The sequence below is a fragment of the Liolophura sinensis genome, chromosome 3 (genome assembly GCF_032854445.1).
Source record: "Liolophura sinensis isolate JHLJ2023 chromosome 3, CUHK_Ljap_v2, whole genome shotgun sequence".
NCBI classification, from domain to species: domain Eukaryota; kingdom Metazoa; phylum Mollusca; class Polyplacophora; order Chitonida; family Chitonidae; genus Liolophura; species Liolophura sinensis.
Window position 1 is genome coordinate 25885846 of NC_088297.1, and position 24652 is coordinate 25910497.

Genomic DNA, 24652 nt, shown 5'->3' on the forward strand with positions numbered 1-24652 from the left:
TGAGAGACACAACACAATCAAACATCACTGAGATGTAATCAATCTGAGAGACTCACACAATCAAACATCACTGAGACCTAATCAATCTGAGAGACAAACAACAATCAAACATCACTGAGACGTAATCAATCTGAGAGACTCACACAACAATCAAACCTCAATGAGACAAGAGCAATCTGAGAGACACAACACAATCAATCCTCAAAAAAACGAATCTGAGAGACACAAGACAATCAAACATCACTTAGACATAATGAATCTAAGAAACTCACGACAATCAAACCTCAAATGAGACATAATTGAATCTGAGACAGATAAAATCAGACGATTGCAAATTCAACACAACAAAAGCAACTTTTTTGGAAAAAGAAAAAAAATCACCAAAAGCGTACAATTTAAACCATCTTAAACAATAATATTCGTTGAAATTGTTCACTGCTACATGTACAATGCACATGTAGCAGCGTGGAACATGTAGACACAGACTGGGTCAAGAGTAGAGCTGGATGCCAAAAATCTGCCAGCAATGTAAAACATGCTATCTAAACGATAACAAAGAGAGATGTGAGCAAATGTACAATAAAATATACGTGTATGTTCAAATTAAGTACAATAAATCCACACTGAAAGACAAATAAGTTACCTGTGTAGACTAATGGAATGGGTGGGTAAGCATGTATGAAAGTTATCAGGTTTAAATCATGCTGCATTGGACAGAGAACTCAGTTGGGATGGACACAGTTGGATTCTATCATCTTAGACTGTCCTGTGCTCGCTGGATGATGTCATTATGCCTGGCTAAAAGCTTCTGGTGATGCTGAGCGTCAGAGGTGATGTAGGGATGACTGCTGCTTGTATTTGATTGGATGACGCCACAGTACATCTGAACGTTCCCATCATGCATCACGCCAGACCAGCATTCCTGGCCAGACTGTAGAACAAGCCATCTTTGTTCTCTAGTAAGACAGACGGGGAATCAAACTCGCTGATCAAGCCGCTGTCCAGGACGAGGATTCTGGAAAAGGCAATGACTTCTAATATTAGTGACACAGAGATGATTGGCTGGCTGACTGACTGAATGATTACTCAATTCATTAGTGTCTTCATGCTGTTAACTGCTGCAGCATAGTTTAGCTTCAGGAGGATGGCTGTTATTGCCCGTACCTGGACTGTTTTTCACAACAGTTCAGTTCAAGGACAGCATCAATATACAAACAATTACTAACTACACGAGTCTCTCACTGTGAACCATCTCACACTATCTCACAGCTCACCTGTTGTAATCCATGACAGTATTGAGGCGATGGGCGATGGTTAAGATCGTACAGTCACACTAACTATCTCACAGCTCACCTATCGTAATCCATGACAGTATTGAGGCGATGGGCGATGGTTAAGATCGCACAGCCACACTCTCTCATACTCACCTATCATAATCCATGACAGTATTGAGGCGATGGGCGATGGTTAAGATCGTACAGTCCTTGAACTCCTCACGTATTGTCGCCTGAATGAGATCATCGGTTTCCATGTCGACGGCAGCTGTGGCTTCGTCCAGGACAAGGATTTTAGTTTTCCTGAGCAGAGTTCTTGCCAAGCAAACAAGCTGTCTCTGTCCAACACTGAGAAAAACAAGAATACTACAAGTTATCACTGTCTTACAAGAAAGTTAGAGCTGTAATCCCTGAAACACGAACCCTTTCGAAAGTTTATTAATGTGAACTAGCAGTTCAAAGTTACTATTAGAGTCACTACCAGAATGTGGGGCCTCCATGGCTCAGTTGGTTAGCGCGCTTGTGCAACGTAATGACCCAGGAGCCTCTCACCAAGGCGGTCGCTTTGAGTTCAATTCCAGCTCATGATGGCTTCCCCTCCGGCCGTACGAGGGGAGGTCTGGCAACAACCTGCGGATGGTCATGGGTTTCCTCGTGTTCTGCCCGGTTTCCACCCACCATTATGCTGGCCGTCGTCGTAGAAGTGAAATATTCTTGAGTACGGCGTAAAACACTAATCAAATAAATAAATAAATATACTACCAGAAAGGAATAATTAACCAAAACGAGATAACTCATCAAAGGGGCACCTTGGAAACTTATCATTTCTATTCAACATGGGATAAATTCAAGATGACTTCAGTGAATTTCACAGACATACACATATATATGAATCCGTTTTCCAAGGTTGAAGGAACGAATGAATGAAGGATTATGCCTTAACACCACCTCAGCTATATTTCAGACATGCATGTATTGTGGTGAGATGGTTTAATGATGAATGAATGACAAGCAGAATGATGTTTGCTCTGTTCGGTCAAAGGAAAGCGATATTAGAATCTAGAGATAAAGATCCGCCTGGATCCACGTTCACCAGACCAATGCTAGACATACACCCACCTGGATCCACATTCACCAGACCAATACCAGACATCCACCCGCCTGGATCCACATTCACCACACCAATGCCAGACATACACCTGCCTGGATCCACATTCACCAGACCAATGCCAGACATACACCCACCTGGATCCACATTCACCAGACCAATGCCAGACATACACCCACCTGGATCCACGTTCACCAGACCAATACCAGACATACACCTACCTGGATCCACATTCACCAGACCAATGCCAGACATACACCCACCTGGATCCACATTCACCACACCAATGCCAGACATACACCCACCTGGATCCACATTCACCAGACCAATGCCAGACATACACCCACCTGGATCCATATTCACCAGACCAATACCAGACATACACCCACCTGGATCCACATTCACCAGACCAATACCAGACATACACCTGCCTGGATCCACATTCACCAGACCAATGCTAGACATACACCCACCTGGATCCACATTCACCAGACCAATACCAGACATACACCCACCTGGATCCACATTCACCAGACCAATGCTAGACATACACCCACCTGGATCCACATTCACCAGACCAATACCAGACATACACCCACCTGGATCCACATTCACCAGACCAATACCAGACATACACCCACATGGATCCACATTCACCAGACCAATGCCAGACATACACCCACCGGGATCCACATTCACCAGACCAATGCCAGATATACACCTACCTGGATCCACATTCACCAGACCAATACCAGACATACACCCACCTGGATCCACATTCACCAGACCAATGCCAGACATACACCTACCTGGATCCACATTCATCAGACCAATACCAGACATACACTTGCCTGGATCCACATTCACCAGACCAATGCCAGACATACACCCACCTGGATCCACGTTCACCAGACCAATACCAGACATACACCTACCTGGATCCACATTCACCAGACCAATGCCAGACATACACCCGCCTGAATCCACATTCACCACACCAATGCCAGACATACACCTGCCTGGATCCACATTCACCAGACCAATGCCAGACATACACCCACCTGGATCCACATTCACCAGACCAATGCTAGACATACACCCACCTGGATCCACATTCACCAGACCAATACCAGACATACACCCACCTGGATCCACATTCACCAGACCAATGCCAGACATACACCCACCTGGATCCACATTCACCAGACCAATGCCAGAAATACACCCACCGGGATCCACATTCACCAGACCAATGCCAGATATACACCTACCTGGATCCACATTCACCAGACCAATGCCAGACATACACCCACCTGGATCCACATTCACCAGACCAATGCCAGACATACACCTACCTGGATCCACGTTCACCAGACCAATACCAGACATACACCTACCTGGATCCACGTTCACCAGACCAATACCAGACATACACCTACCTGGATCCACATTCACCAGACCAATACCAGACATACACCTACCTGGATCCATGTTCACCAGACCAATGCCAGACATCCACCCGCCTGGATCCACGTTCACCAGACCAATGCCAGACATACACCAACCTGGATCCACATTCACCAGGCCAATGCCAGACATACACCCACCTGGATCCACATTTACCAGACCAATGCCAGACATACACCCACCTGGATCCACATTCACCACACCAATGCCAGACATACACCCACCTGGATCCACATTCACCAGACCAATGCCAGACATACACCCACCTGGATCCATATTTACCAGACCAATACCAGACATACACCTACCTGGGTCCACATTTACCAGACCAATGCCAGACATACACCCACCTGGATCCACATTCACCAGACCAATGCCAGACATACACCCGCCTGAATCCACATTCACCACGCCAATGCCAGACATACACCTGCCTGCATCCACGTTCACCTGACCAATGCCAGACATCCACCTGCCTGGATCCACGTTCACCAGACCAATACCAAACATACACCCACCTGGATCCACATTTACCAGACCAATGCTAGACATACACCTACCTGACTCTTATGATATATTATGGAGTTAGCAGGCTGACTCTCACGATACCGTATGGAATTATTAAGCTGACTCTCACGATACGGCATGGAGTTAGCAGGCTGACTCCCACGATACGGTATGGAGTTAGCAGGATGACTCTCATGATACAGTATGGAGTTAGCAGGATGACTCTCAAGGTATGGTTAGATCTTTGAATAAGGTAAATATACCTGAGGTTTTGTCCTCCTTCCCCACACTCGTGCTGCAGACGCTGAGGTAATCCCTCCACAAACCCCTTCAGGTGAGCATGCTCCAGCGCCTGCCAAATCCGGTCGTCATGGTAACGATCGAACGGGTCGAGGTTCATCCGCAGAGTTCCGGAGAAGAGAACTGGGTCCTGTACATGGATAAATGGTGGACAAACTCTACATTCAGTACCGGATCTAAATCAAAAGCTCTCCGTGGTAAACCAATGGTGCTCTAATAACACACTTACAACAGGCCTTTAGCAAATTAACAAGCCCATTTTCCTGCTGAAGATTTCAGCTGTCTTTCAGTGTTCTTTAATCTCTCCACAGAAAGACTTAGTTCAGAGAATCAGACATCTTCACAGTTCAAACATCATAACAGAACAATGCTGAATGAGCACTATTTCTTATGCCGCAACATAATTTGTGCCTCAACGGGGAAAAGGTGCTAATTAATGTATCTGGGTATCTAAAATACGAAGACATCCAAAATTTTACAAATGTTTAATCAGTTTATGCAAGTATTTGATCGGTGTTTTACCAGATGTTTAATCAGTTTATGCATGTATTTGATCACTATTTTACCAGATGTTTAATCAATTTATGCATGTATTTGATCACTGTTTTACCAGATGTTTAATCCGTTTATGCACTTATTTGATCACTGTTTCACCAAATGTTTAATCCGTTTATGCACGTATTTGATCACTGTTTCACCAAATGTTTAATCCGTTTATGTACATATCTGATAGGTGTTTTACCAGATGTTTAATCTGTTTATGCATGTATTGGATCAGTTTTACCAGATGTTTAATCCTTTTTGCATGTATCTGATCACAGTTTTACCAGATGTTTAATTCGCTTATGCATGTATTTGATCACTGTTTTACCAGATGTTTAATCCGTTTATGCATGTATTTGATCACTGTTTCACGAGATGTTTAATCTGTTTATGCATGTATTTGATCACTGTTTCACCAGATGTTTAATCAGCTTATGCATGTATTTGATCACTGTTTTACCAGATGTTTAATCCGTTTATGCATGTATTTGATCACTGTTTCCCCAGATGTTTAATCAGCTTATGCATGTATTTGATCACTGTTTCACCAGATGTTTAATCAGCTTATGCATGTATTTGATCACTGTTTGATACATTTCTTGGGAATCTTTACTCACTGGATGCCAGTCAGGTCTTAGGGTTGGATGAAACCAAAACCATTTTGGGTTTCACTTACGAAGACTCAGAAATGAACACTCCAATATAATAAATACAAAAAATATTTATACATATGATTGTCGTTTTATAATGCTACTGAAAATTTAATGCGCCTCCTTATTCTAAAATGTCAGCATTACTGTGCTAAAATGAACAGTGAACACCAGTTCAAGAATCAGTTGTTTTTTTTCGATTTTCAAAACCTAAGATGTATACTTACGACAATATTCTTTTCACAGTCTTATATTCACACATACAAAATTAACAATTTTTCTCTTTCTTTTCACCTGAGGCAAAATAGTAAGCCTTGATCTTAAGTCGTGCAATCCAAGGTCTGCGATATTCTGACCATCAATGACAATGGTACCCCCAGCTGGCTCGATAAGACGAAACAACGACAGCGTCAGAGAGGATTTCCCCGCACCTGTTCTTCCCACAATTCCAACCTGCAAAATATTAAAACTAATATGAACTCAAGAGATTGTGCGCAAAAGGAGACATACTAAATTTCTCCTTTGGTTCGTGTTTTATTCTCTTGTCAGGAATGCACACGCCAGAGTAGAAAACTAGAGAGAACTCTAGAGTAGAAAACTAGAAGGAAAAGTGTGGAGAAGAGTCACTGTTTCGTACATTCAGACAATTCTACCCAAACTTAATTCCCCGACCGACACTGTCACACTAGAACTACTTCCCAGCCCATCTTTTCTCCTGGGGCAGTGGGGTAGCTTTATAGCCATTTGGCTTGTGCTCAGTTTCTTCTCTGGCTGTATGTGGAAAGGTCCGCCAGCAACCTGCAGATGATCCCCCCCCCCCTCCACCGCGAGTAAAGTGTAAAACACCAATCAAATAAATAAATACAGCCCCTAGCCCTAGGCTAAGCGGAATTTGACAAAGAGATGGCGACATTGTTCTGGTGGGCACATATGCGTAAAACATAAATTATACCCATTTATCCCATGTTTTTCACCTCAGAAAACCTACCCTAAACAAGAACCAGAGCCCATCATTACAAATAAAAGCCCAACTAACCTTTCAAAAAAGGGCCCTGAAGTTTTTATTTAAATTTTGATACAAAGAAGTCAATCTTTTTCATGAAAATCAGCTGAAATTTCTACCAGCTGACCGCATTTCATAAAAAATATTTTTCTTCAAAATATGGATCAAAGATTATTTACTCTGAAAATCCTGATTTCCTTTAAAATTGGCTTAAAGTTCTCATCCCTCTTTCTCTCAATGTGAATTTGGTGAAAATCCCATCCTTTTAAATTACTGACTAAATATTCTCAAAAAATTCCCCACCAACCTAACCTATTCTTCCTGTCAGAACCAGGTTACACTAAACAAAGAAATTTTATGGTTGGCCATAATATCATCAAACAAGGGACTTGACATACTGAGATTTAACGCCGTCGTTAACATTTTTTCAGTCATATGACAACAAGGAATCTTTAAGTGTGTGTACATGTAGTGGGTTATCTCGTGGCAGGGCGAGTCCACGTCGTGAAAGTGCTGCCCCACTGAAGTGTTAATATGCCAAACACACCAGACATGACATCCAACCCAGTGACATCATACTGATACAAGGCCAACCAATCACGTTTCCTCGCTCTAACCTTTCAGTGCTGAGCACCAAACAAGGCATCAGCAAGTAAAATTATTAAGGTCTTTGATAACTGACCCGACCCGGGTTTGATCCCGAGGTCTCTTGACTTCTTGGTGGACCCTCTATCCATTAGGCCACAGGAACGGTCATCAAGGGGCTTGAGTGATGTCAGTTAATAGCTTGCAGATTCATGTACACACTAATACTATCATCACCATAATAAACAACAGTAAATTCCTACTGACCTTCTCCCCAGCCTTGATATCAGCTGTTATCCCTTTCAGCACAAGGCTAAGACCAGGCCTATATCTTGTGGCGTAGTTCTCTAGCCTGATCACCCCTTTGTCTGGCCAGTCATGTGGCGGCTTTCTGTTCTCATCGTACCACTGAGCCTGAAAAAGGATTAGGTCATGTTTATATTTACGGTGAATGTTCACATAACTGGGAAATTAAGTTGTTACTCCGCAGGCAGCTGTGAAATATTTTATGAACAAAATCCAACACTTTTTAATATATCATTTAATTAAGTTTGAATATTCCTGCAGTTTTGAAATTGCTAGGTCTCTCATATGCATGCACACCTATATGTATGTAAAGAGATACAGAGTGAACAATTAATCTCATTTAACTGCTTTTATTTTTCTAAATTCTGAGGAAAAATACAGACATCATACTGGGACATCCTTGTATAGGATTGCTCACATACATGTATTTATACCCTCAATGGCACTTCACGTATACATATCCCAGGGATGTATTCATGTATTAATTCACGCCTGTATGTGTGAAGGTGCGTTTATCTGTCCATATTCACACCTGTATGTGTGAAGGTGTGTTTATCTGTCCATATTCACACCTGTATGTGTGAAGGTGTGTTTATCTGTCCATATTCACACCTGTATGAGTGAAGGTGCGTTTATCTGTCCATATTCACACCTGTATGTGTGAAAGTGCGTTTATCTGTCCATATTCACACCTGTATGTGTGAAGGTATGTTTATCTGTCCATATTCACACCTGTATGTGTGAAGGTGTGTTTATCTGTCCATATTCACACATGTATGAGTGAAGGTGTGTTTATCTGTCCATATTCACTCCTGTATGTGTGAAGGTGTGTTTATCTGTCCATATTCACACCTGTATGAGTGAAGGTGTGTTTATCTGTCCATACATGTGTTACCAAGGGTGTATTGACATATTCATTCTGTACCTCCGTGCATGTGTTTATTCATATACAATTATTTATACCCATGTGGCTGTGTTCATGCCTATACCTCCACAGACGTGTTCATATATACATGTACACGTAAGAAGTGTGTTCTTAAAAGTGTTTTCATGCATTCATACACGTACCTTCCTAGATGTGTTCATATATGAATGTACTTATAAAGGTTCTTTTGACACATCTGCATTTGTACCTTCGTATATGGGTTTAGAAAAAAAACCCTTTAAAGGCTGTTCACACATTCATACCTCTGTAGATGTATTCAGAAACATGCATCTTTACCCCTTAAAGGCTGTGTTCACACATTTGTACCTCCATAAATGTGTTCAGATATATGCATTTAAACCCTTTAAAGGTTGTGTTCACTCATTCGTACCTCCGTAGATGTGTTTGTATATTCATTTATCCTCTCCACAGACACAATGTTTGTCTCCACATCAGAGGTCATGCGTACCAACCACGTCAAAGCCCCTGTTATCTGCAAAGGAGAGCTTTTATTTTTTAATTTATATTATCTGGAATTCTTAAAATTTGCCATACTTTTCATCTTAACTAGATTTTTCACAAGATTATGTGTATTATCATCAAATTCCAGCTATTCAGATTGTCACCAGACATTCCTATCAATCATCAACAGACATTTTTTCCACAAGACAGAATTGGGGAGTTCTGTGTTCAAACTCTTTTACCCCTAAAGGTAAAAAAGCACTACTGTAGTATCATGTGACTTATCAAAAATGTTAGGAAACTTTTGCTGACATCAATTTACTGGTCACCAGTGCCACCAGTGTCACTATGTTCCAGAGGCACAACTGACACCTTTTTCCTTCAGGGACTAAAAATCTCAGGTTCACAACTGTTCAGCTCTATCTTCTCCATCGTTAATCTATTCCAAATTTTATGAAACTTTTTCTTAGATGCCTATGTTATAGTTAAAGTGATCAAAGTGACCCAGCATTTTGGACAGGTCACATGCTACAATAGGCCTTTTTTCATATCTTTAGCGATCAAACTGTTACACATAAATGTATGTGTAAATCCAAAACTCCAAACAGACGGGAAATGGCATATGAAATGTGGAACCGATTTTGAACAACAGGAATTTCCTCCTAATACAGGCAACTACGTGTACATGGGTATAATGGTGGAACTAGAATTTTACTTACCTCCAGAGCATAGGATATAGACAGCCCCACAAGGCCTCCCTGAATGACACCTCGTTCTGAGACGGCAAACATGCTGGCAGCTAACACACACATGTTCCCAACTGTCTCCAGGAAAAGGCCCAGCCATCTACGACGACAAAAAAACAGCTAGAAATTTATCAAGCTTGTCAAAAAACACTTAGGAAACTGTATCTCATGACAATGAAGCCAAATGTGCCATCTGACACATGCTAAACTTTGTGATTAATACAGTATCTACAGTCGTCCGCCACCCAAGCAGTACAGGTCACTGAGATAACTGTATCCAACACACAAGTTGTCTCACGTCACCTGACACATGCTAAACTTTGTGAGGAATACAGTATCTACAGTCCTCCACCACCCAAGCAGTACAGGTCACTGAGACAATTGTATCCAACACACAAGTTGTCTCACGTCACCTGACACATGCTAAACTTTGTGAGGAATACAGTATCTACACCACCCAAGCAGTACAGGTCACTGAGATAGCTGTATCCAACACACAAGTTGTCTCACGTCACCTGACACATCACTGACCTGTTTTAGAAAACTTGGCTACAATAGTATACTTTTATTATGTAAATGAATTCAAAGGTGGGCTTTATGTGCAATATCTTATTTGACAGTGGACTTCCAACATTCCACTATCCATTCCTCCGCTGTACTGTCCCCTACAGTGGTCACTGCCTATCATCATCATGATCACTGCCTACAAATATTCCAAAAACAAAGTCCTGGCAGGTTAGTGGCACACTTTTGGCTAGGAGGCGACTTTCAGCTTGGTTTGTGAGTGATAAACCTTTATAAACCTCCAGTAATAAGAAAGCTGTGCATACCTGTAATTGGGGTGGTATGACTGGAGGTGAAGCCAGCGTGGCCGGGACTTGAACTCACTGCTACCTCACTGGTGAGAGGTTCATAATGTACAGGTATGTCATAGTGCAGTTCTAGCACACTAAAGACCAGGTCACAGAGGCCCATTTTTTTAATGGTGGTGAGGTTTAAATATGGAGGAAAGCAGACCATATGGAGAATCAACACAAACAGTGCCCCTTGTTACTGCTCACATGTACACGTACACAGCGGTATGGATAACACACCTGTTAGCACTAATTCCAGCAAAGTAGAAAATGTGATTATGGTCAACTTTGCTCTGCTGTTCCTTAATGAATCTTTGATCTGCTCCAAATGCACGGATCACGCTGGCGCCGCTGATAGTCTCGCTGAAATGGCTGAAGATCGGCGAGCGTGTTGTAGATTCCAGGCGCTTTAACTGTCGAGATGTGCTGACATAAAATCTCTGAAACAAACAGAACATTGTCAGGTTGAAAAAAAACAAAAAAGTAAAACTAATTCAATGTAAGCTGTGTGAAGTTTTCTGGAACTGGCCTATATTTTGTGGAATTATGGCATAGGCAAATCAGTACCTTCACATGTACATGTCTATCACACTCATGGAATAGTGGCAGGTTCTCACCAATGTAGTCACTGTGAGTTCAAATCCACCTCATGCTCGCTGCCTCTCTGGCTGCACGTGGGTAGGTCTTCCAGCAACCTGCGGATGGTCATGGGTTACTTCTGGGCAATGACTGGCTTCCTCCCACTATAATGCTGGTAGCCGTCATATAAGTGAAATATTCTAGAGTATGGCCTAAAACACCGTGGAAGATTTGCAAGACTGTCTGGTGCGAGACGTGCGAGACTTATTTAATGTGGCTCAAGAGTGTGAGTGCGGAACACTAGAGGCATGCAGGGGTAACTGCACAATTCCTTGTCTGAAGCTGGGCCTAAACCCACACCTTGCGTGTCATATCACCTGAGCACCCACTAAGTTGACCACTCAGGCTTTGAGATGCAATGTAACAACAGGAAAGTGACACACCTGTGAAACATGACGTAGATTTATGGGTCATTCTGACAAGTTTTACACGAGAGGCTGTATATAGAATATTGAAAATTAATAAAACACGATTGGTTCAATCTACTGACTTCTGGTTTTCGGTGGGTTTATGTGCCAAATGTTGCTAAAATAATAACCTGTCAGTAGTTTTGACTATACAGAAATACTGCCATGTTCAAGCGTAATCAAGTCCATGTAGCCCTACTATGCCATAAAATGCCACGTCAATTTACACCGAGACATCATTCGTTGTCAAGGCAATGCCACAACTCAAAGACTGTGCACTAGTTTATTTCCACCTACCTGAATGATGTAGTACAGGACAAACAAGGGCACGAGCACAGACAGGAAGATTGGAGTGCTGTAGGAGATCACAATCAGAGTGCTGAGGAGAAAATACAGGGAGTCCATCCACATGCCTAACATGTTGGGCAGTTCTTCATCCACCGAGTCGATGTCTTTGGAGAACCGGTTGACAATTCTGCCGATGGGCGTCGTGTCGAAGAACGCCATCGGTGAGCGTAACATGTTCACCAGGAGGTCAGAGTGGAGTTTTGACGCCGCATGGATCATGCGTATCACCATTAGGAAGGAGAATATCAAGACAAAAAGACCTGTACAAATTATAGGAAGCAAATATGAAGCTTACATACAAATGTTTATGTTTTTTAACTTCTATGTTTAACGCAATAATATTAAGAACAAAAATAGAAGCGCACAAAGCTATTTTTATACTCTCTTCCGTCAGTATTAAACAACATGTTAACTCACCAATCAGTGTATTCATTGTCAACTGTGGCTTCGATTTCCATCAATCAGTTTACAAATTATTGATTTTTGGGAGCATGTTTCAGGAAAGGTCATTTTAACATGGCATTTTTGGTTTGTGCGTTTATATTTTTGTTGAGTGTACATTTTAGTGTATAATATCACAAGACATAAATGTATCGTCAACATTTTCAGACAAAAATTGCAATTTTCAGCATAAACTAAAACCTGTATCGACACAATGTCTATTACTGTGACTATAACCTGCACAGATACAAAAAATCTCATTTAAAGATAGTCACTCAAAGTCTCCAAATGTGAAAATACACTTTTAGGTATATGTGCAGATGACAGTAAGCAGAGGAAAAAAAATGTCAAAAATAATAAGCACGTACAAATACAATGATGAACGTTTTACAAAAGTACAGGAAAGTTTTTGGTAAAGCTGATAATTTCTGCACAACTCAAGACGGTAATCGGCCAGAATTACACGTATCAGTGATATTCTGATCAAATGGACAGGCATAAACATATATATATATATATATATATATATATATATATATATATATATATATGTATATACATGACTATAAATCTTATAGGGGCCTCCGTGGCTCAGTTGGTTAGCGCGCTAGCGCAGGGTAATGACCCAGGAGTCTCTCACCAATGCGGTCGCTGTGAGTTCAAGTCCAGCTCATGCTGGCTTCCTCTCCGGCCGTATGTGGGAAGGTCTGCCAGCAACCTGCGGATGGTCGTGGGTTTCCCCCGGGCTCTGCCCGGTTTCCGCCCAACATAATGCTGGCCGCCGTCGTATAAGTGAAATATTCTTGAGTACGGTGTAAAACACCAATCAAAAAAAAAAAAAAAAAATCATAAATCATAAATCATATAACCACAGTGTAAGTGTGAGTGAGAGTCCCTCAGGGAAAATCAACTGCTGTTGTTGATCGAGTGTATATAGTCCTCTGAAAATAATAAAGTTTATTATTATTATTATTATATTAAATCCTGTTACTTCTTCATGTGTCCACTTTGAAACCCTCTTTCCCTTCTCTGTGTTTCGTTTTCCATGTCTGGGACCCACTTTGCCCTGTCATATGCCCACCTTGTCCTGCCCTGCCCTAGCTATTCCCACTTGGCCTTGTTCCTGCCCCTGCCCGATGCCCATTCTGCTTACCCAGTGTTCATTTTGCCCTGCCACAGGCCTGCCTTATCCTGATTTACCCATTTTACCCTGCCTTATGCCCACTTTGCCCTGCCATGAGCCCGCTTTACCCTGCCATGTGCCCACTTCGCCCTGCCATGAGCCCGCTTTGCCCTGCCACGAGCCCACATTGCCCTATCATGTGGCCAATTTGCCCTGCCATGTGCCCACTTTGCCCTACCATGAGCCCACATTGTCCTGTCCCTGTCCCTTGTAATGCCTCTTCTTTGCACTGCCATTCGCCTTCTTTTCCCTGCCTGATGCCCATTTTTCCCTGCCTGACGCCCACTTTTCCCTGCCTGATACCCACTTTCCCTACCCAACCCCACTTTTCCCTGTCTGACGTCCACTTCCCCTGCCTGATGCCTACTTTCCCTACCCAACCCCAACTTTTCCCTCTCTGACGTCCACTTTTCCCTGCGTGATACCCACTTTTCCCTGCCTGAAACCCACTTTTCCCTGCCTGGCGCCCACTTTCCCTACCCAACCCCCACTTTTCCCTGTCTGACATCCACATTTCCCTGTCTGACATCCACTTTTCCCTGCCTCATGCCCACTTTTCCCTACCCAACCCCCACTTTTCCCTGTCTGACATCCACTTTTCCCTGTCTGACATCCACTTTTCCCTGCCTCATGCCCACTTTTCCCTGCCCGACACCCACTTTTCCCTGTTTGACGCCCACTTTCCCCTGCCTGAGGCCCACTTTTCCCTGCTCAATGCCCACTTTTCCCTGCCCGACGCCCACTTTTCCCTGCCTGACACCCACTTTTCCCTGCCCGACGCCCACTTTTCCCTGCCTGACACCCACTTTTCCCTGCCTGACGCCCACTTTTCCCTGCCTAACGCCCACTTTTCCCTGCCCGACGCCCACTTTTCCCTGCCTGACGCCCACTTACCCTGCCCGATGTCCACTTACCCTGCACCGCTCCCAGACCTCCATAGATCCCCAAGTAGTAGTCGTTTTTCTCTCTGTACACTGAACTATTTGCAGGAAGGGACCGATTGTTCAAGACTTCATCGGTTGTCCAACTGCTGAGCCAGATGTTGCTGAGTATCATGCCAACCTGATAGATGGCATATAAACCACACAGCAGGATGGTGAAGAGGACGCCCAAAGCACGGAAGTACGTCAAATACACCTTCACGCTAACCTGCACAATGGACACATCACTGTCAATCCTGACATCTCTACATTTCACCTGTTTCTTTGAGTTAAAAACAATTTTCGTTCACAAAACAAAAGGGTAAGTTCATTAACTTCACACTTGTACATGAGCATGTTTTCAAAACCTGCTTTTTTTTAGCTTTGGATTTCAATTGGTATTCATACCCATTTGTAATTCTACTGACAGGGTTCACTGCCATGAACAAAAATGTTTTCCCAAGCTTGCAAAGACCTAAATATTGTATGTCTTCCGACCGAGGGACCATAAAGTTTAGAAACGTGGAAATTCCCTGACACACATGCCATTTTGGTGGCTTTACTTCTCTGTACATTCTGAACATAATACGACATGCCACTTAACATGGGAAAATACATGACTTTCAAGGAAAGTCTGCAAAATAAACTTCAACGATTTTCCATGTTTCACAATGCTCTACACAATGCTCCAAAGTATAATGAGTACTGTTACCCCAAAACAAAACCCTGCCACTCACAGAACCAACTTCGGCAGTTTCCTCTTCTATCAGCCGATCTTTGTTCTCCGTATCAGGAGCATCCTTGCCCGTAGCATCCTTCTCTCGTGACACGCTTCTCACCATTCTTGTCTGGTCTTCCTGGGTAAAACTTGAGGTAGATTTCCTGCTCGATTAAAAACGTGTTTTAGTGCAAAAGCTATACCAAAATGGTTGAAAAGTGTCACATCATGCAAGACCATATCAAACACTACATGTGTGTCACATCATGTGAGACCATATCAAACACTACATGTGTCACATCACGTGAGACCATATCAAACACTACATGTGTGTCACATCATGTGAGACTATATCAATCACTACATGTGTCACATCATGTGAGACCATATCAAACAATACACATGAAACACTTTGTGTAGACCATATGTAACACCTCATGCGAGACCATATGTAACACTTCGTGTGGGACCATATGTAACACTTCGTGTGGGACCATACATAACACTTCATGTGGGACCATATGTAACATCTCATGTGGGATCATATATAACACTTCATGTAAGGCCATATGTAACACCTCATGCGGGACCATATTAAACACCTCATGTGGGACCATATCTCTGATGCTGATTTCTTCATTATATTACACAGTTCAGCATGATGACAAAGTGGAGGCTTCCCTACACTTACTTTCTCTGACGGAGTTCTGTCCCTTCCTCATCTCGACCTTCGTCAGAAGTCACAGAACGTAACCTTTCCAGCATCTTTGAACGAGTTGCCACAACTTCAATGAAAAACAAATAACACAAAACAATGCTATTCAGGTGTGGGTTCAAGTCCAACCAGGATTCTGTTCAACCAACACGTAGATGTAGACGTATGTCTAAGTGAACACTTTCTATGGTATGGTAGCATACTGTATGTCTACTCAAACTTAAATACATCAGGTTTAACCCAAAGTCCTCTATTCCAGAAAGATATTACAAATCGCACACAATTTGGATGCTTACATGCGTGGTAACTTGGTGTTGTCAGGTTCTTCCCCCAAAACTAATTTTGCTTAACTTCTAGGCAATCCATTCTCCATTCCTTAACATACCAGTGCCATCCTTATTTATCTCTCGATATAATTTCTCTTAAATCCCAATCATTCACCAAAACAGAAAATTTACCTTCCAGCTAACAGCCTAATACAAAAATAAATATGATGGTTCCGTTAGGTCATTTGGTTATTAAAGAAGTAGGTTTTGCTAGAGACAAGCAGCCAGTGAGCGATGCGTGTCCACTTGATGGTTCTGTTAGGTCATTTGGTTATTAAAGAAGTAGGTTTTGCTAGAGACAAGCAGCCAGTGAGCGATGAGTGCCCCCTTGATGGTTCTGTTAGGTCATTTGGTTATTAAAGAAGTAGGTTTTGCTAGAGACAAGCAGCCAGTGAGCGATGAGTGTCCACTTGATGGTTCTGTTAGATCATTTGGTTATTAAAGAAGTAGGTTTTGCTAGAGACAAGCAGCCAGTGAGCGATGAGTGCCCACTTGATGATTCTGTTCGGTCATTTGGTTATTAAAGAAGTAGGTTTTGCTAGAGACAAGCAGCCAGTGAGCGATGAGTGTCCACTTGATGCTGGCAAAAGCTTCTATGTCATCTTACATGAAAACATAAAAAATCATCTCCATGATTTACTCACCCTCTTCATCTTCTTCTCCATCATCTGTATCTTTCTCCAGAAGGTAGGTTTTCAGGAACTGAGCAAATGCCCCATCGTGAGTCATCAGCTCATCGTACGATCCAACCTCAGAGATTTCCCCATTCACCAGTACAACAATCTTGTCCACCAGGGGGAGCCAGTGGACGCCGTGAGTCACCAGAACTCTGGTCTGGGGAACACAGGATAAAACAATAATTTTGTTGGTCTCGGGTGCTAGAAGTATTTTATCCCAGCAAAGTTCCCTGAACGCATTTATACATGCACATGTACAATTACATATGTTTGCAGCATATCATCCCTGATCTAAAACTTTACATGTACTATTTGTCTGACAAATCCCTCGAGGAACGTACATGAAAAGACTTGTCCTCAATACGAGGCAACAGTTTGGTAAAGCTGGCTCCCTGAGTACAACAGATACTCAAGCAGTGCTTACTAAGAAACAGCCAGACACACTTTAATTGTGTACGATTACTGCTACAACAATACCCTTATGCCCAATTTAGCTGAGTGATACAAACTGAAAACAAACTAAGAACAATCTTGACTTACAAGAGTACATGTAAGTAATGGAACGTATGAGCCTGTAAATCACTGAAGCTGTATCTGCTCAAATTCATCACATTGTAAAAAAAAAAGAACACTGTACCTTTCCCTTCAGCAAACCCTGTGAGGACATCACATGATCAAAGATGTGCTTGCCCACGTGTGAATCCACGGCACTGAGTGGGTCATCCATCAAGTAGACATCCGCGTCGTTGTAAACGGCACGGGCCAAACTCACCCGCTGCTTCTGACCCCCGCTAAGGTTGATGCCCTTCAGATGAAAAAATACTTGTCAATTGTAGAGAATTTTCATCGTTTATATTTTTTGCTCTTTATATCTTTAAGGACAGAACAGTAGCCTGCCATTTAGTGTTCCTGTGGACTGTGTCTGTACCCTGTCAATGGTGTGCCTGTGGACTGTGTCTGTAGCCTGTCAGTGGTGTGCCTGTAGTGTGCCTGTGGACTGTGTCTGTAGCATGTCAGTGGAGTGCCTGTGGGCTGTGTCTGTAGCCTGTCAGTGGTGTGCATATGGGCTGTGTCCGTAGCCTGTCAGTGGTGTGCATGTGGGCTGTGTCTGTAGCCTGTCAGTGGTGTGCCTGTGGACTGTGTCTGTAGCCTGTCAGTGGTGTACCTGTGGGCTGTGTCTGTAGCCTGTCAGTGGTGTGCATATTGGCTGTGTCTGTAGCCTGTCAGTGGTGTGCCTGTAGACTGTGTCTGTAGCCTGTCAGTGGTGTGCCTGTGGACTGTGTCTGTAGCCTGTCAGTGGTGTGCCTGTGGGCTGTGTCTGTAGCCTGTCAGTGGAGTGCACGTGGGCTGTGTCTGTAGCCTGTCAGTGGTGTGCCTGTGGACTGTGTCTGTAGGCTGTCAGTGGTGTACCTGTGGGCTGTGTCTGTAGCCTGTCAGTGGAGTGCACGTGGGCTGTGTCTGTAGCCTGTCAGTGGTGTGCCTGTGGACTGTGTCTGTAGTCTGTCAGTGGTGTGCCTGTGGGCTGTGTCTGTAGCCTGTCAGTGGTGTGCCTGTGGGCTGTGTCTGTAGCCTGTCAGTGGTGTGCCTGTGGGCTGTGTCTGTAGCCTGTCAGTGGTGTGCCTGTGGGCTGTGTCTGTAGCCTGTCAGTGGTGTGCCTGTGGACTGTGTCTGTAGCCTGTCAGTGGTGTGCCTGTGGACTGTGTCTGTAGCCTGTCAGTGGTGTACCTGTGGGCTGTGTCTGTAGCCTGTCAGTGGTGTGCCTGTGGGCTGTGTCTGTAGCCTGTCAGTGGTGTACCTGTGGGCTGTGTCTGTAGCCTGTCAGTGGTGTGCCTGTGGGCTGTGTCTGTAGCCTGTCAGTGGTGTGCCTGTGGGCTGTGTCTGTAGCCTGTCAGTGGTGTGCCTGTGGGCTGTGTCTGTAGCCTGTCAGTGGTGTGCCTGTGGGCTGTGTCTGTAGCCTGTCAGTGGTGTGCCTGTGGGCTGTGTCTGTAGCCTGTCAGTGGTGTGCCTGTGGGCTGTGTCTGTAGCCTGTCAGTGGTGTGCCTGTGGACTGTGTCTGTAGCCTGTCAGTGGTGTGCCTGTGGGCTGTGTCTGTAGCCTGTCAGTGGTGTGCCTGTGGGCTGTGTCTGTAGCCTGTCAGTGGTGTGCCTGTGGGCTGTGTCTGTAGCCTGTCAGTGGTGTGCCTGTGGGCTGTGTCTGTAGCCTGTCAGTGGTGTGCCTGTGGGCTATGTCTGTAGCCTGTCAGTTTGTCTGTAGCCTGTCTTTAGTAGGTCTAGTCAGTTCAGAAAGTGCTCACCTTTTCTCCTATTTCTGTTTGGTCTTTAGCAGGTAGAATGTCTAGGTCAGGGCCCAGGGCACAAGCTTCTAGGATCTGACTGTACACCCCTGGGTGCAGCTCTGCCCCAAACAGGATGTTGTCCTGCAGGGTGGCATTCTGTATCCAGGCCTGTTGTGGTACATAAGCCACTGTACCCTGGCAGCAGAAATAAAGGGACATGTATGCCAAAGTCAGTTTTAAAATTTGGAAAATGTGACTATTTCACATAAAGTATAGCTTGTTTCCCCATTTTTTTTGTGGTTATTAGTTAAGAATTTTACTCAGAAAAGTGTTGGCAGGAAATGTATCATTTTAAAAGCTATATTTAAATCTGAAATCTGAAAATTTTTACAGGCCAAACATTAAGTGAAATACACTATTTCCTAGCAGTACATGTATACGTACAAATGTTTTTTCTTTGTGTGTTTTCTTTGCTTGTTTGGGGTTTTGAAGTTACTTCCACTGTTTTCTCTTGTACCACAGATTCTTTTTTAAAATGCTGCCTCAATGGAACATTGTGTCAAAGGTGATAACAGTGCAGCTTACCAGCCCAAACTGGGGTCTAGTATGCAAAGCCATTGGTCAAAAGTCCACTGAATGAATCTGTGAAGATCATACCAATAATAAAGCATAAATGGTGACCTTGAACTCACCTTGACATTAATTCATCCTGACAGTCTGTTCATCTCTCCCAGCATGGTAGACAACAGTGAGGACTTCCCAGCACCCACTTGTCCTACCACAGCCATCAATCCACCCTTCTCCACATGGGCATTGATATTATCCAAATGTAAAGCAGTTGACTTGAACTCACCTTCACTGATCCGTCCTGGACAGTTTGTCCATCTCTCCCAGGATGGCAGACAACAGTGAGGACTTCCCAGCACCCACTTGTCCTACCACAGCCATCAATCCGCCCTTCCCACATGGGCATTGATATTATCCAAATGTAAAGCAGTTGACCTTGAACTCACCTTCACTGATCGGTCCTGACAGTTTGTCCATCTCTCCCAGGATGACAGACAACAGTGAGGACTTCCCAGCACCCACTTGTCCTACCACAGCCATCAATCCGCCCTTCTCCACATGGGCATTGATATTATCCAAATGTAAAGCAGTTGACCTTGAACTCACCTTCACTGATCGGTCCCGACAGTTTGTCCATCTCTCCCAGGATGGCAGACAACAGTGAGGACTTCCAGCACCCACTTGTCCTACCACAGCCATCAATCCGCCCTTCTCCACATGGGCATTGATATTATCCAAATGTAAAGCAGTTGACCTTGAACTCACCTTCACTGATCCGTCCTGACAGTTTGTCCATCTCTCCCAGGATGACAGACAACAGTGAGGACTTCCCAGCACCCACTTGTCCTACCACAGCCAATAGTTCACCCTCCTCTATATGAACATTGATACTATTCAAGCATTAAGCATTTGACCTTGAACTCACCTTGACATTGATCCGTCCTGACAGTTTATTCATCTCTCCTAGCATGGCAGACAACAGTGAGGACTTCCAGCACCCACCTGCCCTACCACAGCCACTAGTCCACCCTCCTCTATATGGACATTGATACTATCCAAACATAAAGCATTCATACTGTATTATAGGAGGCTAACACATTAGATTTGTTGAATGAAACTTTTAAAAAAAAACTCAGACATCTCCAGGAAGGGGCACTTAAGACAAAATGTGTAGGAAGTCATATAATGAGGACATCCATTCACTATGATTTATTTATTTATTTATTTGATTGGTGTTTTACGCCGTACTCAAGAATATTTCACTTATACGACGGCGGCCAGCATTATGGTGGGAGGAAACCGGGCAGAGCCCTGGGGAACATTCACTATGGAATTCATATCACTAGAGAATTTAAATTAAATTAACCTTTTATAAAAATTTGACATTTTAGCTACATGTGTCCATACAGAGCAATTCACAGTAAATCACAAATACTTGACAAATACTAAAAGGATTGCTGTAAGAGAGAACACAGAAAGTGTGGAGTTTCACAGAGATGTGCAGACAAAACAACTCACTCCTTGAGGCAAGCTCCCAATGTAGTGTCCCAAGAGAATGTTCCATTTTCAATCACGACAGCATCATCTGTTAAAATAAACAAAAAGTTATGAATAAATTATTAATTTATAATACACTCTGGACTTAAAAGTTCACTAGTAACTAACCATTAGCCCCCATTAGCCAGCCATTAGCCAGCCATGAGTCAGCCATTAGCCACCATTAGCCAGCCATGAGTCAGCCATGAGTCAGCCATTAGTCAGCCATTAGCCAGCCATTAGTCAGCCATTAGCCAGGCATTAGTCAGCCATTAGCCAGCCAAGCATTGCTTTTCTTGTAAATCATAACATCGTTTTATAACCTTTCTGGTCATTTACACCAAACTTATGAGAAAACATCTTTTAAACCGATTTTTGAGAGTAAATAATGACACTGGATCTGAAATGGCTATTGTGTACACAAAAAAAACATTCAAAACAACTCCCTATGAACAACAGCAAAACACAAAAAATAAATTAAAAGCACACACCTTCATGAGGACTGTGCTGTACAGATTCCAAATCCAGGTCTTCATGGCACAAAAACTTTCTGATTCTTTTCAAAGACACTAGTGACTGGAATTCAAGAAAAAAAAACCAAGGTGGCCATCTATTTCTTTATCACAACATTTATAAGGAACACAAGAGACACATCTAGAGGACTTCACTTTCTTTGAGTGGTTTGCTGAAATTTCACATAACTTTCAACTCAATTACAGTCAAAACAGGCATTTAAATGCTTTATATAATACAGTGCAGTCACACTATAAAGCCATGCTGAAGACACCAGACATGACACTTGACATAGGCACAGTATACATGTACTGAAACCAGATATGATGCCCCATCCAGTCACAGTGGATGGACACCAGACATGATGACCAGCCCAGCCACAGCAAAATGATACCAGACATGATGCCCCACCCAGTTAAAGCATAATGACACCAAGCATGACACTCCACCCAGTCCCAGTATACGGACATCAGACATGACACCTCACCCAGTCCCAGCAAAATGACACCAGACATGATGCCCCCACCCAGTCACAGTATGATAACACCAGACATAATGTCCCACCCAGTCACAATATACTAACGCCAGGCATGATGCCCCACCAGTCACAGCAAAATGACACAGACATGATGCCCCACCCAGTCACAGCATGATGACACCAGACATGACACTCACCCAGTCCCAGTATACGGGACATCAGACATGACACCTCACCCAGTCCCAGCAAAATGGACACCAGACATGATTGCCCCACCCAGTCACAGTATGATTAACACCGGACATAATGTCCCACCCAGTCACAATATACTAACGCCAGGCATGATGCCCCATCCAGTCACAGCAAAATGACACCAGACATGATGCCTCACCCAGTCACAGCATGATGACACCAGACATGACACTCCACCCAGTCCCAGTATACAGACATCAGACATGACACCTCACCCAGTCCCAGCAAAATGGCACCAGACATGATGCCCCACCCAGTCACAGTATGATAACACCGGACATAATGTCCCACCCAGTCACAATATACTAACGCCAGGCATGATACCCCACCCAGTCACAGCAAAATGACACCAGACATGATGCCCCACCCAGTCACAGCATGATGACACCAGACATGATGCCTCACCCAGTCACAGCATAATGACACCAGACATGATGCCTCACCCAGTCACAGCATGATGACACCAGACATGACACTCCATTTTATTCACATGAAAATTTAGCTTTTAAACAAAAGCCCAGATTAAGATGAGGATGAATGAAAATGTATAACTCTTGATTTCATAATGTTGAAAATGTGTGGTTTAATATTGGTTATTTCTCAAGGAATAGCAGAGTACAATACAAAAGTGCCAGCAATAGGTGCGTGAAACTAGGAGAAGTGGGACCCCCGCCCACTAAAGCATGCAGTATGTAGGTCATGTCACACCAGTGACAAATATATTCTAGACAACAGAATGTAAAAAAAAAACATGTAAACTGCTGAGAGTCGAAGAAATGCTGGAGGACCCTAAATGAAGTTGATGTTAAATTTCAGCTTATGTAGAATATACATGTATATATTTCGCAAAGTTCGTGGAAGCTGTTTATCTTAAATTGCCCCCCGAAAGGACTAAAACTATACATAACATTCATCCTGGAGTAGTTTAGAAAAGGAAAATCTTATGCCACTTTAACTCCAAAACTTGCCATTAACTATTATCTGAGGTACATCCCAGCTAAGCACACCTTACTAGTAAAAATGCACCTTTTAACAAGGGAGTGATCTCAAGGGAGGTAATTCAGTGAGGCCCTATTTAAGACAGTGTATTTGAGCCTGGATCACTTACCCTGACCAAATCTGACAAGATCATTGGGGGTCAGATTGATGGCAAATCTCAAATATTGAACAGCGCAATGGCAACAAAAGCTTTCTGTGCGCTCAGAAAATGGTCAGTTGATGCGTAGATGTATGTCGCAAAAGTTGCTAAGGAAACCTGAAAACAAAACATGCATTAAAAATTTAAATTAAATTAAAAGATAGAAGCATGTATGGCCTGACATACTATATACCGTGTTAAAAATTTACACTGTCAACACCAAACTGATCTTTTCCTTTTGAATGCTACAACAGCCTCTTTAGTAGGACATAAAACACCAGTGAAATAAATAAATAAACATTTCTTTAAATGACATCCTAAATTTTGCTTTCTTCAGACAGCGCATCATAACACATTCTATGTGTAGCTGGTTAACTTACCAGATAAGGAGCGAGTGGTCCAGGAGAAAATACCATCATAACACATTCTATGTGTAGCTGTTAAACTTACCAGATAAGGAGCGAGTGTCCAGGAGAAAATACCATCATAACACATTCTATGTGTAGCTGTTAACTTACCAGATAAGGAGCGAGTGTCCAGGAGAAAATACCATCATAACACATTCTATGTGTAGCTGTTAACTTACCAGATAAGGAGCGAGTGTCCAGGAGAAAATACCATCATAACACATTCTATGTGTAGCTGTTAACTTACCAGATAAGGAGCGAGTGTCCAGGAGAAAATACCATCATAACACATTCTATGTGTAGCTGTTAACTTACCAGATAAGGAGCGAGTGTCCAGGAGAAAATACCATCATAACACATTCTATGTGTAGCTGTTAACTTA

General features: G+C 43.1%; 1 protein-coding gene across 1 annotated transcript in view; it reads right to left on the bottom strand.

Moving 5' to 3' along the window:
- Positions 1-491: 491 nt before the first annotated feature.
- LOC135463508 (multidrug resistance-associated protein 1-like) overlaps positions 492-24652 on the bottom strand; it is a 42259-nt gene continuing 18098 nt past the window's right edge. Inside the window, 20 exon segments of the mRNA XM_064740767.1 lie at positions 492-1015; positions 1428-1622; positions 4620-4786; positions 6144-6302; positions 7705-7851; positions 9060-9161; positions 9850-9976; positions 10971-11170; positions 12074-12384; positions 14663-14897; positions 15406-15550; positions 16078-16171; positions 17072-17261; positions 17742-17909; positions 19398-19574; positions 20872-20936; positions 20939-20997; positions 21465-21531; positions 21974-22058; positions 23834-23980. Of these exon segments, the coding sequence (XP_064596837.1) occupies positions 904-1015; positions 1428-1622; positions 4620-4786; positions 6144-6302; positions 7705-7851; positions 9060-9161; positions 9850-9976; positions 10971-11170; positions 12074-12384; positions 14663-14897; positions 15406-15550; positions 16078-16171; positions 17072-17261; positions 17742-17909; positions 19398-19574; positions 20872-20936; positions 20939-20997; positions 21465-21531; positions 21974-22058; positions 23834-23980 (2952 nt within the window). The 3' untranslated portion in view covers positions 492-903.